At 40.4% G+C, this 19,284-nt stretch overlaps 1 protein-coding gene across 1 annotated transcript in view; it reads right to left on the bottom strand.

The window, feature by feature from the left end:
* Window positions 1–19,284, bottom strand: part of LOC139477946 (structural maintenance of chromosomes protein 5-like) — a 243,022-nt gene that overhangs the window by 10,647 nt on the left and 213,091 nt on the right. Inside the window, exons 22-24 of the mRNA XM_071260398.1 lie at window positions 12,252–12,479; window positions 9,922–10,101; window positions 8,241–8,336 (exon numbers count right to left, since the gene is read on the bottom strand). Of these exons, the coding sequence (XP_071116499.1) occupies window positions 8,241–8,336; window positions 9,922–10,101; window positions 12,252–12,479 (504 nt within the window). The remainder of the gene's footprint in view (window positions 1–8,240; window positions 8,337–9,921; window positions 10,102–12,251; window positions 12,480–19,284) is intronic.

Genomic DNA, 19,284 nt, shown 5'->3' with positions numbered 1-19,284 from the left:
CGTTAATTATGGCTTTTTTCTTCTTATAATACGGGGGTAAATCTATATAAGATCCACCTTTGAAAGGCATATAATTCGCTATATCTAAATATAAACTATCGATTTTATCCACACCCCAACCCGAACCTCTATTAGTCCAGCGTTCTAAAGTTTCCTGTATCCTCTGAATTGATGTATCTAATGATGCGTTTATAGTATCGGATTCGGTTATAACTTCTTGATTGCTTCGGAAATATGGTTCGGTATATTCGACGCTATCGTCTGCGTTACTTTTACTCAATGACATTTTAATCGTCAGCTGGTATTTTATACTTTGTAAATCATCTAATTCCTCGTTAATTTTACTCGATATGATGGGCTTAATATCGTTAACATCCATGTTGGAATTAATATCCATCTTCCAACCTCTTAAATATTTACCAACGCCGGCGGTTGTGGGTACAAATATTAATTCTTGTTGTTGTTGAATATCATCCTCGTCTTGTTCTTGTTGATTATTATCTAGTAAAGCGATCAATTCAGTTCTTCTCATTCGAGAATAACCTCTCAGCCCACTGTTTCTCGCTCGAACTTTGAGTTCTCTAACAGTCTGGGGTGATTCCAACTCGAGTAAGGTAATCAATTCAGCTTTTCTCATACGAGAATATCCACGCAGACCACGTTGCTTTGCCATAGCCTTCAACTCTCTGACAAAAACCATAGTGGTTGAATGGTATATGCAAAATGAAACAAATGTCTAATTGGTTGTTTTCATATATCTAAATACGTATTCTCCCCAACCTATTCCTCTCATTGATGTAATCTCTCTTCCTAGCATAAATAATCTGATTCCTGACCCTATCAGCACCGTGTTTCTTACATAAACAATAACGACCTTTGACCCCTATCCCGCATTCAGAACATGTATAGTTTATGTGTCCACGCTTGATGTAATAATTGTGTATACCGCAGTAAATTTCAACACAGCGGCGGTTACATAGAGTCGTCTTCCCCATGAGTGTAAACTTGCAGTTATTCATGGTATATACATCTATCATATCATTTGTCTCACATATGTCATATCATATCACATCTACACTAGTGTATAGCTGAAAATCAATAGAGCAGATAACCCCATAATAACAAATGCGACCTCTCGGTCTTTCTGAGCCTCTGACGGTGTATAAAACTGACTCATTGTTGGTCTCGGTATTGGGTCGAGTTTTTTCCCATAAACGAGGTAGTATTCGTGCATGGCAGATTCAACATCCTTAAACGTTTGAATTGAATGTCCTTCCTTAATCAGTTTTTCATGAATAAAGTCTAATCTCTTCATTCTCTGCTGCGTATATTGTAACTGAGCTGCTTGGTATTGTTCTAATGCTTTATTATGTCGTTTACGCTCCTCTTCAACTTCTTTAGCGTTTGATTCCCTCATACTGGAAAATAAATAATTACTCCCCGAAAAAGCTAGAGCATTAACAACAGCTCCACCGACCATCATCGTAATTGATGCCATAGTATATGAATATAAAATATTCAAATGTTTAATTACTTCATTATGTCTTCCGGGATAAGTCCTTGTTTGATGAGCATATCCTTCGTTGCCATTGCTAATCCAATATCCAGAACCATCATACCTATATCAAATCCATTAAAATCTAGCTTGGGAGGTGTGGCTTTAGTAATCATTTTAGCCATACGGGCATAGCCAATGGCCAAGCCGGTCACCACCGCTGAATGATACGTCGTGTTTACCAACATTTTACCGTCTGTAACTGGAGTAGTCATGCTTCTTATAGCATTATATGAGGACTAACCTCTAATTGAACTTGTTGTTGCGGCGGGGGTGACGTTTTCTCTTCTCCGGTCTTATAAAAGAACCATACAGCCGCTATACCAGCAACTCCTACTAGTGCCCATGTTTTAATCGGATTTGAATTATTTATTAATTTTGCTTTGCGCGCCAGCCCTCCCTTTCTTCCTGCAGCTATTTTTTGGGGGTTCTTAGTAACTCTGGGTTTTAGTATTTTCTCATTAACTTGTGGTGGTTCCTCATTCACTTGTGGTGGTTCCGCAATCTGTTGTTCCGTTTCCGCAATCTGTTGTGGTTGCGCAATCTGTTGTGGTGTCACCTGTTGTGTTTCCGCAATCTGTTGTGTCTCCATTTATATTATTAAGTGGGCACGTATGTTTAAATTGACAATACCTAGCCGTTATTAAAGCTGTGGTGAACGGAGCTAAGAACATTCCGAATCTATGATAAAACTCACAGCTCACTGAGCTTATAGCGTGTTCGATGAATGGGTCTTTCTCTAGAGATTCACATAAATACATGCGATGTTCTGCCGGGATGGGGAGAAACGTACTAGCTACGACTGTGTATAGTTGTAATATAGACGACCCTATAGTTTTAGTCATTGTAGCTCCCAGTCTAGACTCGTAACGCGCGTACAGTTTTTTAATCTCTTCGTCGGTCATGTTATCAATTTTTTCGATGGTATAATTTTCTCCCAAATATTGGGAACATTTTCCACCGGCTACCAAAGCCGCGAGTCTTTCTCTATGTTTATCTGCATGTTGATGTGTATGTTGATCAGGCTCAGATTCTTTGAGCATTTGTTCGATGAGTTCGTCGCATTCCATAATGTAATACCTAAGGAGATATTTAAGTCTAACATAATATAATATGACATATCCAATACATCCCGTAATAATGAACTGTTGCGAAAGAATGAGGATTTCGAACCACATTTTATGTAATATTAACCTCTAATGTTCAATTTGCTACATTTTGCTACATTTTGCTATAATTTTGCTACATTTTGCTAAGCAATTGCATAAGCAGCTGGTTGATCGGTTTTTAATACAAGTTTACAGTGCTTCGTTGCCGCTAACACTTTTCTGACTTTGTCACGTTCACCCTTGGTATAAATGACGTCATTTTCGCGTAAACATTCCTCGAATGAATTTCGATCTTTGCAATGAAACAGCTACCCATTTGGTCTGCTCTCTGAGATCTTTCAGGACAGAGTTGTATTTTTGAGTAAGTACCCAAACGCTATGTTGAGTATGACGTCCGGAGAATGCTAAATACGAAAGCATATCCTTCTTTTTTGTTAATTCTTTACTCGCGCTGCAGTCATCTATTATGAAAAGGGTTGATTCTCCTTTGTATTTTTCGTGACATACTCGGAGACAGTCTTGTAAACGATCGCCCGGATTGACTCTGAGTACCCCGTCGTCATTCATTACCCAATCTCTCGATAAGTATGTTTTATTAACGCTTATAGTCGGGCACAGAATAATAATATGATCGAAAACGTCCCGATAATGACTTTCTAAAATATCTAGAATAAAAGCTGTTTTTCCGCAGCCCGTTTGCCCGCATATGATAGCGCAGTGAGGATCTTTAGGTAAAAGATTATCAATAGATTGCTTGCACGAATCTCCCATTCTGTATATTAAGTTGCGCATCCATAATCACATACAAATATATGTTTAATTTACCAGCCGATTCCTGGAGCTTCGTTATCTGTATGGTGACACCCTCGCTAGCATTTTCTATTCTCCTCCCACTGCCGTGTAGTCGAGCCATAGCGCGTACTTCGTGGTTAGGTATTCACCCATCGATACACTCCCGAGAGACAGATCTTTCACGACCGCGTTAACTTCCGGGGAGCGTTTTATAGAAGGAAGTTTTTTAATCTCATCCCACTGGTGATACGCTAGCATTCCTTGGCTATATAGTTGATTAGGAACGCCCTCGATAGTCAATTCTACTTTCGTAATCTTGGGATTGTAGAACTTCTCGGTATTTCTTTTAAACGCATCGGAGGGGTCCTCGAACAACATTAAAATACCCTTCAACGACCTCGTGGGGACGTTTAGATTGATATTCCACATCGTATCTTTTTTGTCCCTCGTGATCTTTCTATGTCGAAGCACGCGATCGTACAAAATGGCTAAACTTCCCGAATACTGGTTACGAATTTGTCTGGATAATTCGGGATCCGTTATCATATCATACTCGAGCGAGATATTGTCAATGGAATAGCTAGCTTCTTCAGCAGCTCTGATTACTCTACCGTAGTCGTTAAAAGTGAGTTCGTATTCTTACCTATCACCTAGGGATGCTTGATAAAAAGGCATGTGGGAATCTAGTAATTCAAAGTCTAGGGGAATATAGAATCTGTTACCTAATGCGTCGGCAACGGCCTGATCTTTTACAACGGTACCATCACCACTAGAAGCATCTACGCGCAGTCTCAATGTGTTCTTATTACAAATACCTTGGTACTGGAAGTTTTCCCGCTCTTTATCCGTTCTCCAGAGATCCATGTAACAATAGTATACATCGCTATCGTCGATACTCAAAACCTCATTACCGCTAATTTTAATGGCGATTTTCTTAACGATACCACGACCTAAGTTCTGAACCGGCTCCCTGTTAACGTCGGTAGAAGTCAAAACAATCGTAACTGCTAGTCGGACAGTTCCCGGAACTAACACATCGTGTGCGCCGAGATTAGGAAAGCGAACCAGAAGCGTTTGATTCTGATCGATGGTACTAGGGTTATTAGTTATAGTAACAGACTGACGAATTGCCTTGACCCCTAATGGATCTCGAAGTCTGCGTTGTGGGTTTAACTTGCGTCCGTATTGCGAAGACATTGTTATATTGAAAACATGTACCCTATGTTTAATATAAAAATGACTAATTTTGAACATAATGACTTTGATCTAGATAACATAACTGATACTAGTACCATCGAAGAGGGTACTGATGAAACCAGCTTTATGAACCCAACCGTAAATGATGCCCTTTTACAATCAGCCGTTGATGATTATTACGATGCATTAAAAGAAGATAAAAATTATGTTATCCCAATAGGTCGGGACTATTCAAAGTTTATGCTAGATAGTAAAGGAACATTGCGAGTACGTGACTCTCCGCATATTGAGCTTATGCATTATAGTACTCGTAAGCCCCTAGCCTTGTCTACTATAGCCGGCAGACATAGCCGCGAGTTTGTTCGTGATAAATTAGGTTTTGTAGAATACGGACGAGAAAAACTTCCCGCGAAGACTACTAAGGCTCTTCAGACTATGAGGAAAGAACTCGTTAATACAGATGATTTGGAAGCAGCCTCGATGGTGGCCTCGAACGGACTCGGAGAAATCTTAGATACCTATTACGATAATTCCACGGCAAATGTACCACATTCGGAGTTCAGTATTCGGGAATTACGAGGTCTTGACAAGGCAATGCAAACTATGCGGGGAGAACTCATCAATAATACAGCCAAGCTATCCGAAATCGACAAACATATAGCTCAAGAGAAAACAAAACTCGAACAGGCGGGCGATGAATTCAGTAGACGCCGCGTTGCTGAAAGATTGCGTAACCTAGAAGAGGAAAGATTGGCCCGCCTCGAAGCAGCTTCCAGTAATAGAAAGGCACTTCGTTCGCAAATCAGTCGAATTCGAGAAACTATCGATCAAGTCCTCAATGATGATACTACACTGGCCGATAAAATTAAAACATTGTTCAGAGAACAGGGAATAACAATTGCTAGTATTTTAACCGCGTTGGGATTTATCATATCGACTTTGACTCTCTCGTTAGCAGGTGGTAGTGCAGGTGGTAGTACACCGCCTAACGATAAAAACGGTATAAGAGAGTGGATAAAAAAGCATTTAAAAGCATTAGGTTCAGCACTGGGAAAGCTAGCTGAGAAAGCCGCGGCTGCACTTCTCGGTATAATTGGGATTGTTGTTTCCTGGCTATTGAATTTATTAGCTAAGACCACCACTTGGCTTAGTCAAAACTTGTGGGGGTTGATCGTAGCAATTGCAGGGTTGTTGTACGTGTCCGCTAAGAACTATTTAACCACCAAATCATGAGTAAACCAACCGAGACTCCACCCACTACAAGCGCTGTTTTTTCATCGATATGTTGTTGATTTTTAGCCGCAATATGCGGTGACACTTGTGCGTCAGTAGATGGTTGAGCGATAGTTGGTGTTTGTGGCTTGACTATTCCCTTTTCACCCGTGATCGTTTTCGTTATTAATTCGACGTTCATATCTGAATTTATACCTGGTTTTTGTTGATCGGTAGCAATAACAATTTTATTATTATAACCGATCACTTGACCGATCTTAAGTTGACCGATTCATTAACTCTTTCAAATCCTGGGTTAGTAAAATTATTTTCCGTTTTATCATTAAGAAATTCATTCCAAGCGTCAGCGAGCCAAGTCAGCGAGCCTGACCACATGATCACTTTAGTTGCCTCTTTCGACAAGCATAGTTGCTTCTTACTACAAGCATGGATTGCTGAAGACCTATTCTAACTCGGATTTACATAGGTCTCTTCTTACCTGTGAATACATGACCCTTTAAGGATAGAAACTCCTTTTATCCTTTGTCATGATGATTCAGCCTGAGCAAGGAGCAAGAAGTAGCTCTGACACGTCATGACAAAGAATAAAATAAGTTGCTATCGATAAAAAGTGTCATGTGTTTATGATCTTACAAATTAAAAATGCCTTCAAAGACTTCCCTCTCACCTGTGGTAGTGAACGATCAATAAGGATATCTTGGAAATGATAGTTTTAACTGAGTATAAAGTCACATTTTGTTATCGGAAAACAACAGTGCGACGGTAAGTTATGAACCATTTCAGTAAATTTATTGTGCAAACGTTACACAGAATAAAAACTTAATTTTCGTGGTCATCATATCAGTTGCAGAAATGAGAATATATGGGTTAATCTAGCGTGTCATGTTATAAAATTTTCAGGATACAATAAACGAGTTTTAAACATTTGCCAATCCTAATTTCAAGTGTTTTTGTTAAATATTTTCGCCACACATAAGTACAAATCCTGTGTCTTAATGCTTGCAGACGTATGAAAATCAAGCATAATCCACTTTGCTGGACTATTGCTCTTTTAATATCACTAAAGTTTACATTGCCTTCATATATACCTTGGCAGAAGAAGACAATCTTCTAAATCGAAGTATGTTTAATTTTCCGTTGAATATGGCAAAAAGCGGTTTATGGGGAGTGAGTGAGTGAGTGTAGTTTTATGCCACTTATAGCAATATTCCAGCAATATCACGACAGGGACACCTGAAATGGGCTTCATACATTGTACCCATGTCGGGAATCGAACCCGGGTCTTCGGTTTATGGTCTCCATATATGAAAGAATGTACTCCATGATAAATCTCATTCCATTTAAAACAGTGATCTGCAACACGAAACTTACTAAAACTTACTCTTTTGGACTCTTAAATCCTACCACAAAAAACAATTACGGGTACTTTCAAAACACAAGCAAATATCGACCCCATGACATTCATGGGCCAGGGCTCGGAAATCAAAACACCAACAATGTCCTACAAATCACAAAATGAAGATCGGGTTGTCCTCGTAGTTATTCAAGGAGTACATTGTCATTAATTAATGAAATCTTTTAAACATTTATAAGCTGCATAGATCAATTCTGAAGGAACCAATGTACTTTATATTCCTGCCCAAACAACTTTGCAACGATGTTTACTTCACTTAATCATGGAAGTATGTGTCGTATTTCTTTAAATACGATAAAATGTTACTGACAAATTCTCTCCAAATCCATGTATTGACTTGATATATGCAAACTTCAGTACATTGTCGTGTAGGATCATATTTTCAAAAGTATTTTATAAGGACACATCGTCACCATTATGTTTTTGAAGATGACCTGTACATGTTGCACTGATGCCAAAACCGCTGCTGTTTTCAATGCACCATGCTTTTGTAAGTAATGGTAATTTTCTTTGATATCTCGATGAGAAATCCATCAAATTTAGATAATTTGGTATCATTAAAAAGCATGTGATTCTGCCAAACGGAATATATCGTTCCTTCTGACTTCTAAATTAATGGCAATTGACATGCCTCTGTCGAATATGGGCATGTAATCTTCCAGTTCCCTTCGCGACAACTGTCACGACACACAGTCTACAGGTTCAAAAACTGAAATTTTATGGTCTTGTTACAATGCTTGAGGAAGTTTTCAGCCTCATTCCCTCAGCAGAAGTCCCTCAAGAAGTCAATTGTTGATGGCTGGACAAACAGCCATGCCATAAGCTCACTTGGACCTTTGGTCCTGGTGACCTAAAAAATAGGATGGGCAATGGAATAAGTTCTATCCTGCTATTAACCCAATTAATTTGAGGATATACCCTTTGTTAACTGTCATCTTACTTTGGGTGTCAGCAGAAAATACTGCGAGGTGGACTTTTTACAAACAGTCTGAACAACCAGCTCAAACACTTTCCTCTCGTTGATCGGATCCATACCCTGGAAAAATACCAAGCGAGAAAGTATGTACATCACAACAAAACAACATTCTGCATGTAGGGAACTATCACATCATATCAGAATAAGTATTTAATATGTGAACTATTCAAATATCAGTAAATTATTTGTTTGTTTGTTTGTTTGTTTAATTCTACACTCAGTATTCCAGCTATGTGATTGCGGTCTGTAAATAATCAAGATCGAAATTCCAGTGAATTCCAGGGATCTGTATCAATCTACACTCTTAGGATACAATGACATGCATCAACTAAGTCAGCGAGCCTGACCGCCTGATCTTGTAAGTCACCTCTTACAACAAGCATCGGTTGTTGAGGACTAACTCTGACACATATCTTCATGGAGGTAAATTATTACTAATCCTGATGCAACCGTATCACCCGGTTTGTAATTGTGCATTAGTATAACCTGGAGACTCATCCTTCCTAGTGACCATTGCCATGTGCATGGACTAGACATAACTTCTTACTTCGCTCATGATGTGTGTTCACCAATCCTGTATCATCAGCTCTAAACTGTTGGTCATTGCAAAGTTACGTTCCACTCTTGTGTGGCTGAATCTTCTGCCAGCCCTGCACCAGGTTCAGTGACCCAGGACCAGACAAAAGCATCAGGAAGGGAAATGATATTCCATGCACAACAGATGAAGCAGGTACAGGCAAAGTTAAAAACTTCACAGCAGGCACTGGCAATGTGAGATATGCGATACACCAGTTGCAGTAGAAGCGACAGGCATTGCACTAGGCTGAACCAGGCACAAATGGAGGTGGAGATGCCATATCAGGTGCAGGGCCTAGATTTTCGAAACGATCTTAGCCCTAAAATTATTGTAAAGTTATCGTAAGGAAATCGTAGGCTATCGTAGCCTATTTTCGAAACTATCACAACACGACAGAAAACAGAAAACACATAGCTAGAAGCCAATGGGGCATGTCCAGCAACAATGTAACTCCGGAATTCCAGCCTTGTTGGGCAAAGGTTGAAACTGGACTTTAATAGTCAGTTAACATCCTTGCCTCGGAAAGATGAGAGGATATGATGCTAAAGGCATAGGCAGGTAGAGGCACACTTTAAGCAGGCAAAGTCTTAGTGGAGGCAACCGCTCCTATAGTATCAGGAGAACTGAAGACTAAAGATGGAACGATAGTCAGGGAGATGACAACGAGTTGCAGGGGGATAAAAAAAAAAAAAGCACTAATAGAACAAGGCAGGAGGGAGGAGCAAGCAACGTTGCATATAAAAGCAATGTCATCGGACACAGAATCCAAATGAACTGCTTTCAAGATATTGCCCCGCTATAAAAAGTAACAAGACTTTGGCGTTCAGTGTTGTGTAGGGGAATACCCTTTCTGTCCACAGCCAGTAGTGGAAGGGAAGTGAATGGGATGAAATAGTATTCTGTATAATGATTTGAAAAAAAACATTCTTCAATGGGATAAAATATTTTTCTGATAAACGATCTGAAACCCCAGTTGTTTATTCTACTCACCCTTCTTTATTGCAACAATGTAGTCAAAGTGAATGGCATGACTATGCATGATTAACAGGCATCAAATGCATATCTGACCTGATTGATTTCATCAACACATCTGAACGGAGATTTGGCCAGTTCTTGTAGCGCCATCATATAAAGAACAGTAGCCACGCTCCTTTCACCTCCACTCTGATGATGGGGGGTCAACTCTCTCAGTGGTTCACCATCACGATATTTCACTTTTATCCTGACTCCATATTTTTCATAGTCCTCCTGAAAATTAAAACACATGCATCCTTCAGGATTGGCTCCCAACTGTCCATGCATTGATACTTTTATTCATTGACACAGTGGTTTCAGTTCTAAAATAAGTATCTATGCCTTGATTTACAAAGTGCTGGGGGTGTATTTAGACTTGCAAGTGACAGATTTGAGTGTGTCAGGAAATAGCAAGGCCATAAAATAATCACCAGTCGCTGTGACTGTCATTATCTCAACATACTGATATTATATTATATGTGTAATATTATATGTGTAATATTATATTATATATGTAATATCAATAATAACAAGTGGACAAATTGTTGAAAATCCCAAACTATCAAAAGGCATCAGTTTACCACCAGACCTATCTATGTGCCAACTGAAGAAATACTGTACGGTTTTCAAGATCTCCAGAAACAACATCTTGCACAGACGGACGAACGGGCTGACGGTGTCCATATAAAAAAAAAACTCAAAATGTGCTGCAGGGATATAAAAAGGACAAAAATATAGACTGTATGATATATAAAAGACATTCCTCTCCCCTTAATTGCAAGTGTCTTCTGCTAGAATACAGTGGATGTCTGACTTTCTATTTACCTTAGTTCCATATTTTTGGCAATGTGACCCAACGTAGATACTCAGTGGTGATATGGGTGAAGTACTTCTCAGCAAGACAGTAAACACCAAGTCATTGTGTTACCAATGTGACCCAACGAAGATACTCTGTGGTGATATGGGTGAAGTACTTCTCAGCGAGACAGTTAACACCAAGTCATTGTGTTACCAATGTGACCCAACGAAGATACTCTGTGGTGATATGGGTGAAGTACTTCTCGGCGAGACAGTAAACGCCAATTCATTATGTTACCAATGTGACCAAACGGAGATACTCCGTGGTGATATGGGTGAAGTACTTCTCGGCGAGACAGTAAACACCAAGTCATTGTGTTACCAATGTGACCCAACGAAGATACTCCGTGGTGATATGGGTGAAGTACTTCTCAGCAAGACAGTAAACACCAAGTCATTGTGTTACCAATGTGACCCAACGAAGATACTCCGTGGTGATATGGGTGAAGTACTTCTCGGCAAGACAGTAAACACCAAGTCATTGTGTTACCAATGTGACCCAACGAAGATACTCTGTGGTGATATGGGTGAAGTACTTCTCATCAAGACAGTAAACACCAAGTCATTGTGTTACCAATGTGACCCAAAGAAGATAATCCGGGTGATCCGGGTGAAGTACTTTTTGGCGAGACAGTAAACACCAGGTCATTGTGTTACCATTGTGACCCAACGGAGATACTTCGTGGTGATATGGGTGAAGTACTTCTCGGCGAGACAGTAAACACCAAGTCATTGTGTTACCAATGTGACCCAACGAAGATACTCTGTGGTGATATGGGTGAAGTACTTCTCGGCGAGACAGTAAACGCCAATTCATTATGTTACCAATGTGACCCAACGGAGATACTCCGTGGTGATATGGGTGAAGTACTTCTCGGCGAGACAGTAAACACCAAGTCATTGTGTTACCAATGTGACCCAACGAAGATACTCCGTGGTGATATGGGTGAAGTACTTCTCAGCAAGACAGTAAACACCAAGTCATTGTGTTACCAATGTGACCCAAAGAAGATAATCCGGGTGATCCGGGTGAAGTACTTTTTGGCGAGACAGTAAACACCAAGTGATTGTGTTACCATTGTGACCCAACGAAGATACTCCGTGGTGATATGGGTGAAGTACTTCTCAGCGAGACAGTAAACACCAAGTCATTGTGTTACCAATGTGACCCAACGGAGATACTTTGTGGTGATCTGGGTGAAGTACTTCTCGGCATAAGGTCAATACCAAATCATTGTGTTAATATGTATCAAGGGTGATACTGAACACTAATGCAGACCCATGGCCACCCATTGACCCAAGATTTCCTTCCTACTGTTTTGTTTTATCTCACTATTCATTTGACCTATTTCAAATTCAACAGAAACTATTTCACAGGTATGGCACTCTTATTGGTTACAGAGGGGTTTCACAAGCTGGATAAGCACTGTACACCCCTGTTCAACCCGTGGAAGCACCCATGTCACTTGCATGTACCATGTGTTCAGTCTAAGGTGCTTAGAAAAACACACAAAAAGAATACTAACTGGATTTTCTGGAACATTGATATCAACTTCACCAGTACACTTCATACATGTGAAGAAATAACCAAAGTTGTCATTTATGCGGTAAATTAGTTGTTTGAGAGGCTCCAGCCAGTTTCGCTTAGCCTCCTCGATTTCTTGGTGGTGGTTATCTCGTTCTCTTGTCCGTTTCTCAAGATCACTTTGTAGGCGATGTATCTCTTTCTTGCGCTGCTGGAACTCCCTCACAACCTTAAACATAAAACTCTCCATATTAGGTCTTGATGCTGGGCCACCTACCAAAAGTTGGCAAACTTTAAACAGGATCAGTAAAACTATAACTGTGGCAATCCTACTGGCTAGCGAAAATAAGAAATGTCCTTATTTTCTTTTCCTTTAAGGCTAAAAAAATTATATTCTTCGTTCTCAGGCACCACCCACATCATCCTAAGCATTGCCGCATGTTTTGTTTTATTTCCATATTTTTTTTTTAAATCCTTAACTATTCCAAGCCCAAGGGTAGTCAAATACTGTATTCCAGTATTTTACTCATCAAGGATTACTTTTTTTAGGCCATTCCCAGGTTGATTGTACACAACTCTTTATTTGGTTGCACAACTCTTTTTTAAGTTACATACTTGTTTGAACAACCAAAATTTGTGCAGTGACAACAAAAACAATTGGGTACGATCAAATGTTTATTATATACAAGACATGGCATAAGATTCGGGGGCTGACTCGGTGTTGGAAAGGTAACTTACCCTGCTGGTAAGTAGTATAAAAAGGCAGCCCTGCGGGTTGCATAAGTAAATTTGAAATATATATGAAAATGATTTAGAACCCTGCGGGTAGATCTAAAAAAGTTATACCAGATAAGAAAAGTTGCCCTGCGGGCAATGTAATTTAGAGACCCTGCAGGTGTGAGTGAAATGAAAATACTTTATGGGACGCAAGCCATATAATGATAGTTTACAGAATGATTGACTTGCAAATCCCAAAGCGAGGTAAAAACCGAAAACCCCCAAAGTGATAAGAAAAGTATAAAATGAGTGATATAAGATGATAATGTTAAATATGTACATATGAGAATCAAAAACTGAATCCAATGAGTTATATTATCCAGGTAATGTCACAGAACAAGATTGAACAGTATCAGGAAGCAATGAAGAGCGTTAGTTGCACCGATAGGAATAACAGTTCAGTCATGTAGGTTGAGGCATTTGATTAGAAGCAGAATAATGTAAGTCATAACACACACGTTGGTCAAGCCTCTAATGGAAGAAAGAGTCACTCATAGAATAATGCTTGTTGTGCTTTCCTTAATGTCTCTTCTGGTGTTCTGATGTATCTGGTAAAACAGTCTGAATGATCTTCCACCCTGGCACTAGCAGCTGTAGTTGCTGCACCAATGGGGAATGAATGTCCAGAATAAGCACTGGATTCTAAGCCTGCCCCAGTGAGAGCAATGTTCAGCCAGGACAAGAAGACAGTTCTAGTAATAGCTCTAGAGTTCAATTCCACAAAGAGAGGATCAATGGGTCCTGCTCCGTTCAACTTCCTAACTTGAAGCCATGCCATAAGTGTCATGTAAGGACACACAGTCTTAGATGTATTGAACAGCACTAGTTGCACACCCTTTCTGATGGGATCTGTTTGGAAGCTTTTAAGGTTAGGATGCACTTATGTGTCTGTTCAAATTGAACATTGTTCACTGCTAGATGTACATCTGGATCAAACTACGAAACACAAGTAAATTCTCCACAACAGAGAAAACCAAAATAGGCAGTTATGCACATACATTGCATAGCCAGATCGTTGAAATATCCAAACACACCTGCTCGTAACTGAGCCACTAGTTCACATAAAACACTGTAAGTAATAGGCAAGCGCTTCTTTGTAGATGTTGATTGCATTTTCTTGTAACCTCTTAATGAGTCTGTACAGCTCCTGAAGATACATCGTCAAAAAGGGTCTTGAGGTACATGAACTTGATGCCGGCCAGGCAAGTTTTCCCAGTGTCATGTTTCAGTTTTGCACTCCAAAACAATGAGCAATGAAATATTGTAGATACCTTTTTCGACGTAATAAGCACCCAGGGCGCTCTCAAAATTAGAAAAGGGGGGTGCTTATTAGAATGAAATTTTGGTTAAAAAAATAAAATTGAAAGATCGCAAAATTCATGGTTTGGCGAACGCAGAAAACGACCTGTGTCCATATTTTATAAATAAATGTATCGTACAAATAATACCATGTGCATTCTTATACGTATTAACTTAAAAATGAGCATATTTGTGATATCGCAGCGCCACATTTTACGATGCTTAAAACAGATCATCGGCACCATTGTTCGGAAGTACAGGAAGTACCGGTAATCAGCAGGTAAATTTGAAAAATATAATATAAACATGCGCTTTGTGTTTGTGATTTTCAAAAACAGATGTTATTGTGTGTTTGATTATGAATATCCTTTCACATGTTATTTGAAAATTAAAAGCTGTCTGACACCGCGAATGCACAATTTGACCGACTGTGTCAGCGACACCTCACCTGTGCCATCTCCGCTTGAATCACCTGGTCACATTTGGAAACAAGACACAAATGTGTATTTATTTCATTTGTACATTAGTCGTTCACTTTCTTTATCAATCAGGGGAAGATAGACATTTCATCTTTATCAGAACGGAACAGACATTTAAGGTTGTACTTGATAATCTCTGCAGAGACCTGATGACATTCTCTTCACTGATTGGCTTAAAGTGAAAATTCCCACGCCTGTCTATCCAATCAGCAAACACCTCAAAACTGAGGGCATTGAATACATTAACAGCTGATTGACAAGCCAAGATAAACAAAAAACAACAACACTGAACTCAGAAAACTGTATAACTTTATGAAACAACAATGATGCTGCTTTCAACTTCACACACAGAAGAAATACTGCCTTATCTTTGTTGTTTTACGCCGCACTCAGCAATGTTCCAGCAATATGACGGCGGTCTGTAAATAATCGAGTCTGGGCCAGACAATCCAATGACATTCACAAGCATCGATCTACGCTACTGGGATATGATGACATGCATCTACCAAGTCAGCCATCCTGACAACACTATCCGGTTAGTCGCCTCTTATGACAAGCATATATATTTGGCTTTTACGACAAGCATGAAACATGATAAACGAGAAAACTTCTGAAACTGGAAATAACGAACACAGTCATTCTGGGATTATGAATTAATGTCCCATCAATCTGTCACTAGAATTCTTTTTTTAACTGCTCAAGGATAGAGGTTTCAGTGACATGGGGAATCTGGAGACTCATACTCGTCTCCGCTTTCGACATCTTCGTGCGCATCCTCAGGGTCACTCCATTCATTTACGGCGTCCTACTCCATGCGTAGATTATCCTGCTTTTGTTGATTGGCTTCAAGCTAAACAGGTGTCGGCTCATCAAATCCATCAAATGGGTCATCTGAGTCTGAGTCGTCTGCGAAGAGAATGGCATCCTCGGCCCCATCCTCGGAGTTGCTGATTCCACGTTTAGAAATGATTTCTGGACTGTGTCTGGAGACACAGAACTCCACGCCTGCTTGATCCATTTAAGGACCCAGGTTTTTTCTGGGGGCTTCCTGTTGTTTCCCTTCGTCAAAACAGGCTTGGCATTGAAGAGCCAGTCGTCGTACTGGTCTCTGTAGGCATCTTTGAATGGCTTGTTCCACGACGCATCGCACGGTTGGATGCGGCTTGTGCACCCACCGGGAATTATAGCAAAATCGCTGTTGTAATCACGTGACAAGGATTTCTTTATGGCGGGGGTACGATGTGCTGAGAAAGAATCCCAGACAAGAAGCCTACGAGTCTGAGCATTTTGTCGCCAAATACGGTGCAACCAATATTGCATTACAGCCTTGTTGGCCCAAGCTTTGGGTGTCATCATGACGACTACACCAACAGGGACGTCTTTGATGGGACGAACACCTTTCAACAGGACAAGTGGGGGCATTTTAGTACCATCCGCATATGCAGCCAAACAAACAGTTAGTCTAGTTTTTTCATGTCCTGTGCTTGTCATGGTAATGATTTTAGATCCTATTTCCTCCAAAGTTGAACTGCCAGGCATATCGACCCGATTGCAGAGAGCGGGTAAGACTGACGCCTCCTCATGTATATGACGTAGTGAAGAAATGACATCATCTTGTCACTCAGTATAGCTTCACTTTTTTGACCAACTGATTTTATTTCTCTTCATGAAAGATCTCAACCATCCGCAACTTGCTTTAAACGATTGGTTTCCACCATCCCTGTGCAAACGTAATGCCTCTTGCTTTAATGCTTTCCCTGTAACATGTGTGCCTTTACTGTGATTATCTCTCATCCATGTTAGTACCTTATTTTCAATGTCAGGGAAATCTATTTTTCGCCCAGCCCCAGATCGATGTTTGTGTTTGGCTTTGTCACCCACAGTTTGCAATTCTTGCTTCTGTTTTAGCCATACTTGCACACGCTTTTTATCGACCCCAAAATGTTTTGCTGTCAATGTAATCTTAGACTTTTCAGCAAACTGTATCACTTTTAATTTGAATGAAATGTCATAAGAGCAAAGTCTCTTCCCTTTGTGTGATGACAGATCGTCATTCATGCTTGCAAGTGCCCGTTACACTTACCACGATTTTGCACCTAGTGACCCCGTAGTAAATGTGTAATGAAGCATGATTCGTCAATATAGTAATCATGTGACTAATATTTATTACCTGTCCTGCGCAGTCGTTAATATCAATAAAACAAGCATGGCCGATAATTACAAGTTTGACAGCTCGGTTAGAGGATTTCATGTTTAACGTGATATGTGGCAGCCCAATGAAGGAGAAGAATTATCACCCAAAAGAGAACCTGATAACCCATCCGATATATTTGCGATGTGTGTTGTTAATGGTGCGTGTGTGGTGGGACATTTGCCCCGGGAACTGAGCAAGACACTTTCGTGTTTCATAAAGCATGGCGGTGTGATCACTTGTGTCATCACCGATCAAGAATATCAACATTCAGAAATCGCAGGAGGCCTCGAGATACTGTGTCAGCTACGCTGCTTAGGTTCACCAAGATTAGTTGCCCGACTGAAGCAAGTTCTACAGTCAGAATAAGTAAATTTTTTTGTACATTGGTCAATCGGAAGGGGGCGCTTATTGGGATGTTCTCTTCTTTTTTAATATTTCCTTTCAGCGACAGACTCTATACATGCTGTTTGGTGGTGTCCCAAAGCGTCCAATCACATAACCCCTTGTGACTTCTGTTTCCACTGCTTTAGTGACAACATCTGGGGCCTTGCGTGCCGACAGGTTGTTCCTACATTCAACAGTGTCTTAGGGGAAAAGAATTTAGGATGGGTGAAAAAACATCCTCCAAACCGTGAATCAGAAAATTAACAAAGTTCCTGTCTGGATGAGAAGAAAGTTCAAGTTGCAAGTTTGTAACACTGATTGGTGGTAATGGATATTGGGACATTGCTGGGGCTGGTAATCAGTTCTTGTCTTTTGCTACTGCCGAGGCCATGGCATTTGGATTGTCCATGTGAGTACCTTGACACTTTGTACAAACATGTAAGAATGGGCAGTTGTGTCGAGTACATCCAAAGTCATTAAAAATTGTTACATACTTCTCGTCCCTGATTCATAACATGTGGACGGCCCCTTGAGTGGGTCTAATGATTGTTGATTGATCTGTTGTTGTTATGAGTCCCAGGTCTTATAGGTGGTCGTCTGTTGGGGTCTGCCACATTGGGACACTGTTCTGTGTTGTGGGTAATGCTATGGCAAACATAACAAGCACGAGATCGGGGGCCAAATGAAAACTCTTGTCCATAGTCTCTGATCGGGTATGTGCCACCTAATGCTGGTGCCTTCCTCAGAAAAGGCTGCCACTCTTGCCACGAACAACCCGCGGTAATCATAGTGGGCTGTCCCGCCATCCTGAGTGGCCAAATCAATCACTGTCTGTTCATGGCCGTCCAGTTGACGTCGCTTCTCTGCACTGGCAGCACAGTATATGTCCTTGTATATTCCAAATGCCTTGATGAATTCTCCAAGTGTTAATGAGCGATTATTCCTTGGCTCATCACATAAGTTGAAAGTCTGTCCATCAAAATCTGACACTTCTGATTTGGCAGAAGAAGCAAGGCTAAACTAACATATTAACCTTGATGTATTCTCCTTTTTAGAGTGGAGGAAATGGCGTGTATGTGTGGCAGTGAATCCGAGGGTACATCTTTGTGTAGCTGTCTGAGAACATCACTACTTGCTCCTGTGGCTTGTCTTGACTCCTCTCTGGGGTTGTCGTTATCACTGGTGGTGGTAAATATACAAGTAGGAGGTTGTAATTGCTGTCCCAAGTTCATGACGATAGGCTTCAATTCGGCAATGTCCCTTTGAATGAATACACTGTCACTGTATTTTCTGTGGTACTGGCAGAATTTATCAGAGCAAAATCCTGTGAATTGTCTCTCTGTAGCGGCACATCACTGCCTTGATCATGACTGACTGGAGCTGGTTGAGATATCGTAGCGGTGGTGACCGTGCTGTTGGTGCCTGTCATCACCCTCAGATTTGCATTGTAGATCTGCATTGACACCCATGTCTGTCAGACGTTGTCGAATATCAGCTGCTGTCAAATATGGAGAGCTTCCTGTAAGAGGAAACAGGGCTAGATGCTTCGCCACGATCGTCGCCATTGTTGTTTTCATTCAGGTCAGAGGTCATATCCTGGTTCACTCTTCGAGTTGATTGAGATCTGGCTTTAGATCGTCGTCTGTCAGCTATTGTTACGATAAAAACAAACAGTTGTACCGCATCACACGACAAGATGGCAAAGGATTGTTGTAGATTTTCCTTGGATGACCGTGATTCGTAATGACAGCTGAGAGAACAATGGAAACAAGCTGAACAACATTAAGGCTCTTGTTGTTTATATAGATAAACAAAATGACGTCACATCCGTAGTACTGAGCATGCTCTGTAGAAAAATATTACATTCAGGGATAGAAAATAGTAATTTGATACAGAGAAGA

Source organism: Haliotis cracherodii, unplaced genomic scaffold (genome assembly GCF_022045235.1).
Source record: "Haliotis cracherodii isolate W230 unplaced genomic scaffold, xgHalCrac1.p SCAF_1, whole genome shotgun sequence".
NCBI classification, from domain to species: Eukaryota; Metazoa; Mollusca; class Gastropoda; order Lepetellida; family Haliotidae; genus Haliotis; species Haliotis cracherodii.
This window is presented reverse-complemented; position numbering and strand designations above follow the sequence as displayed.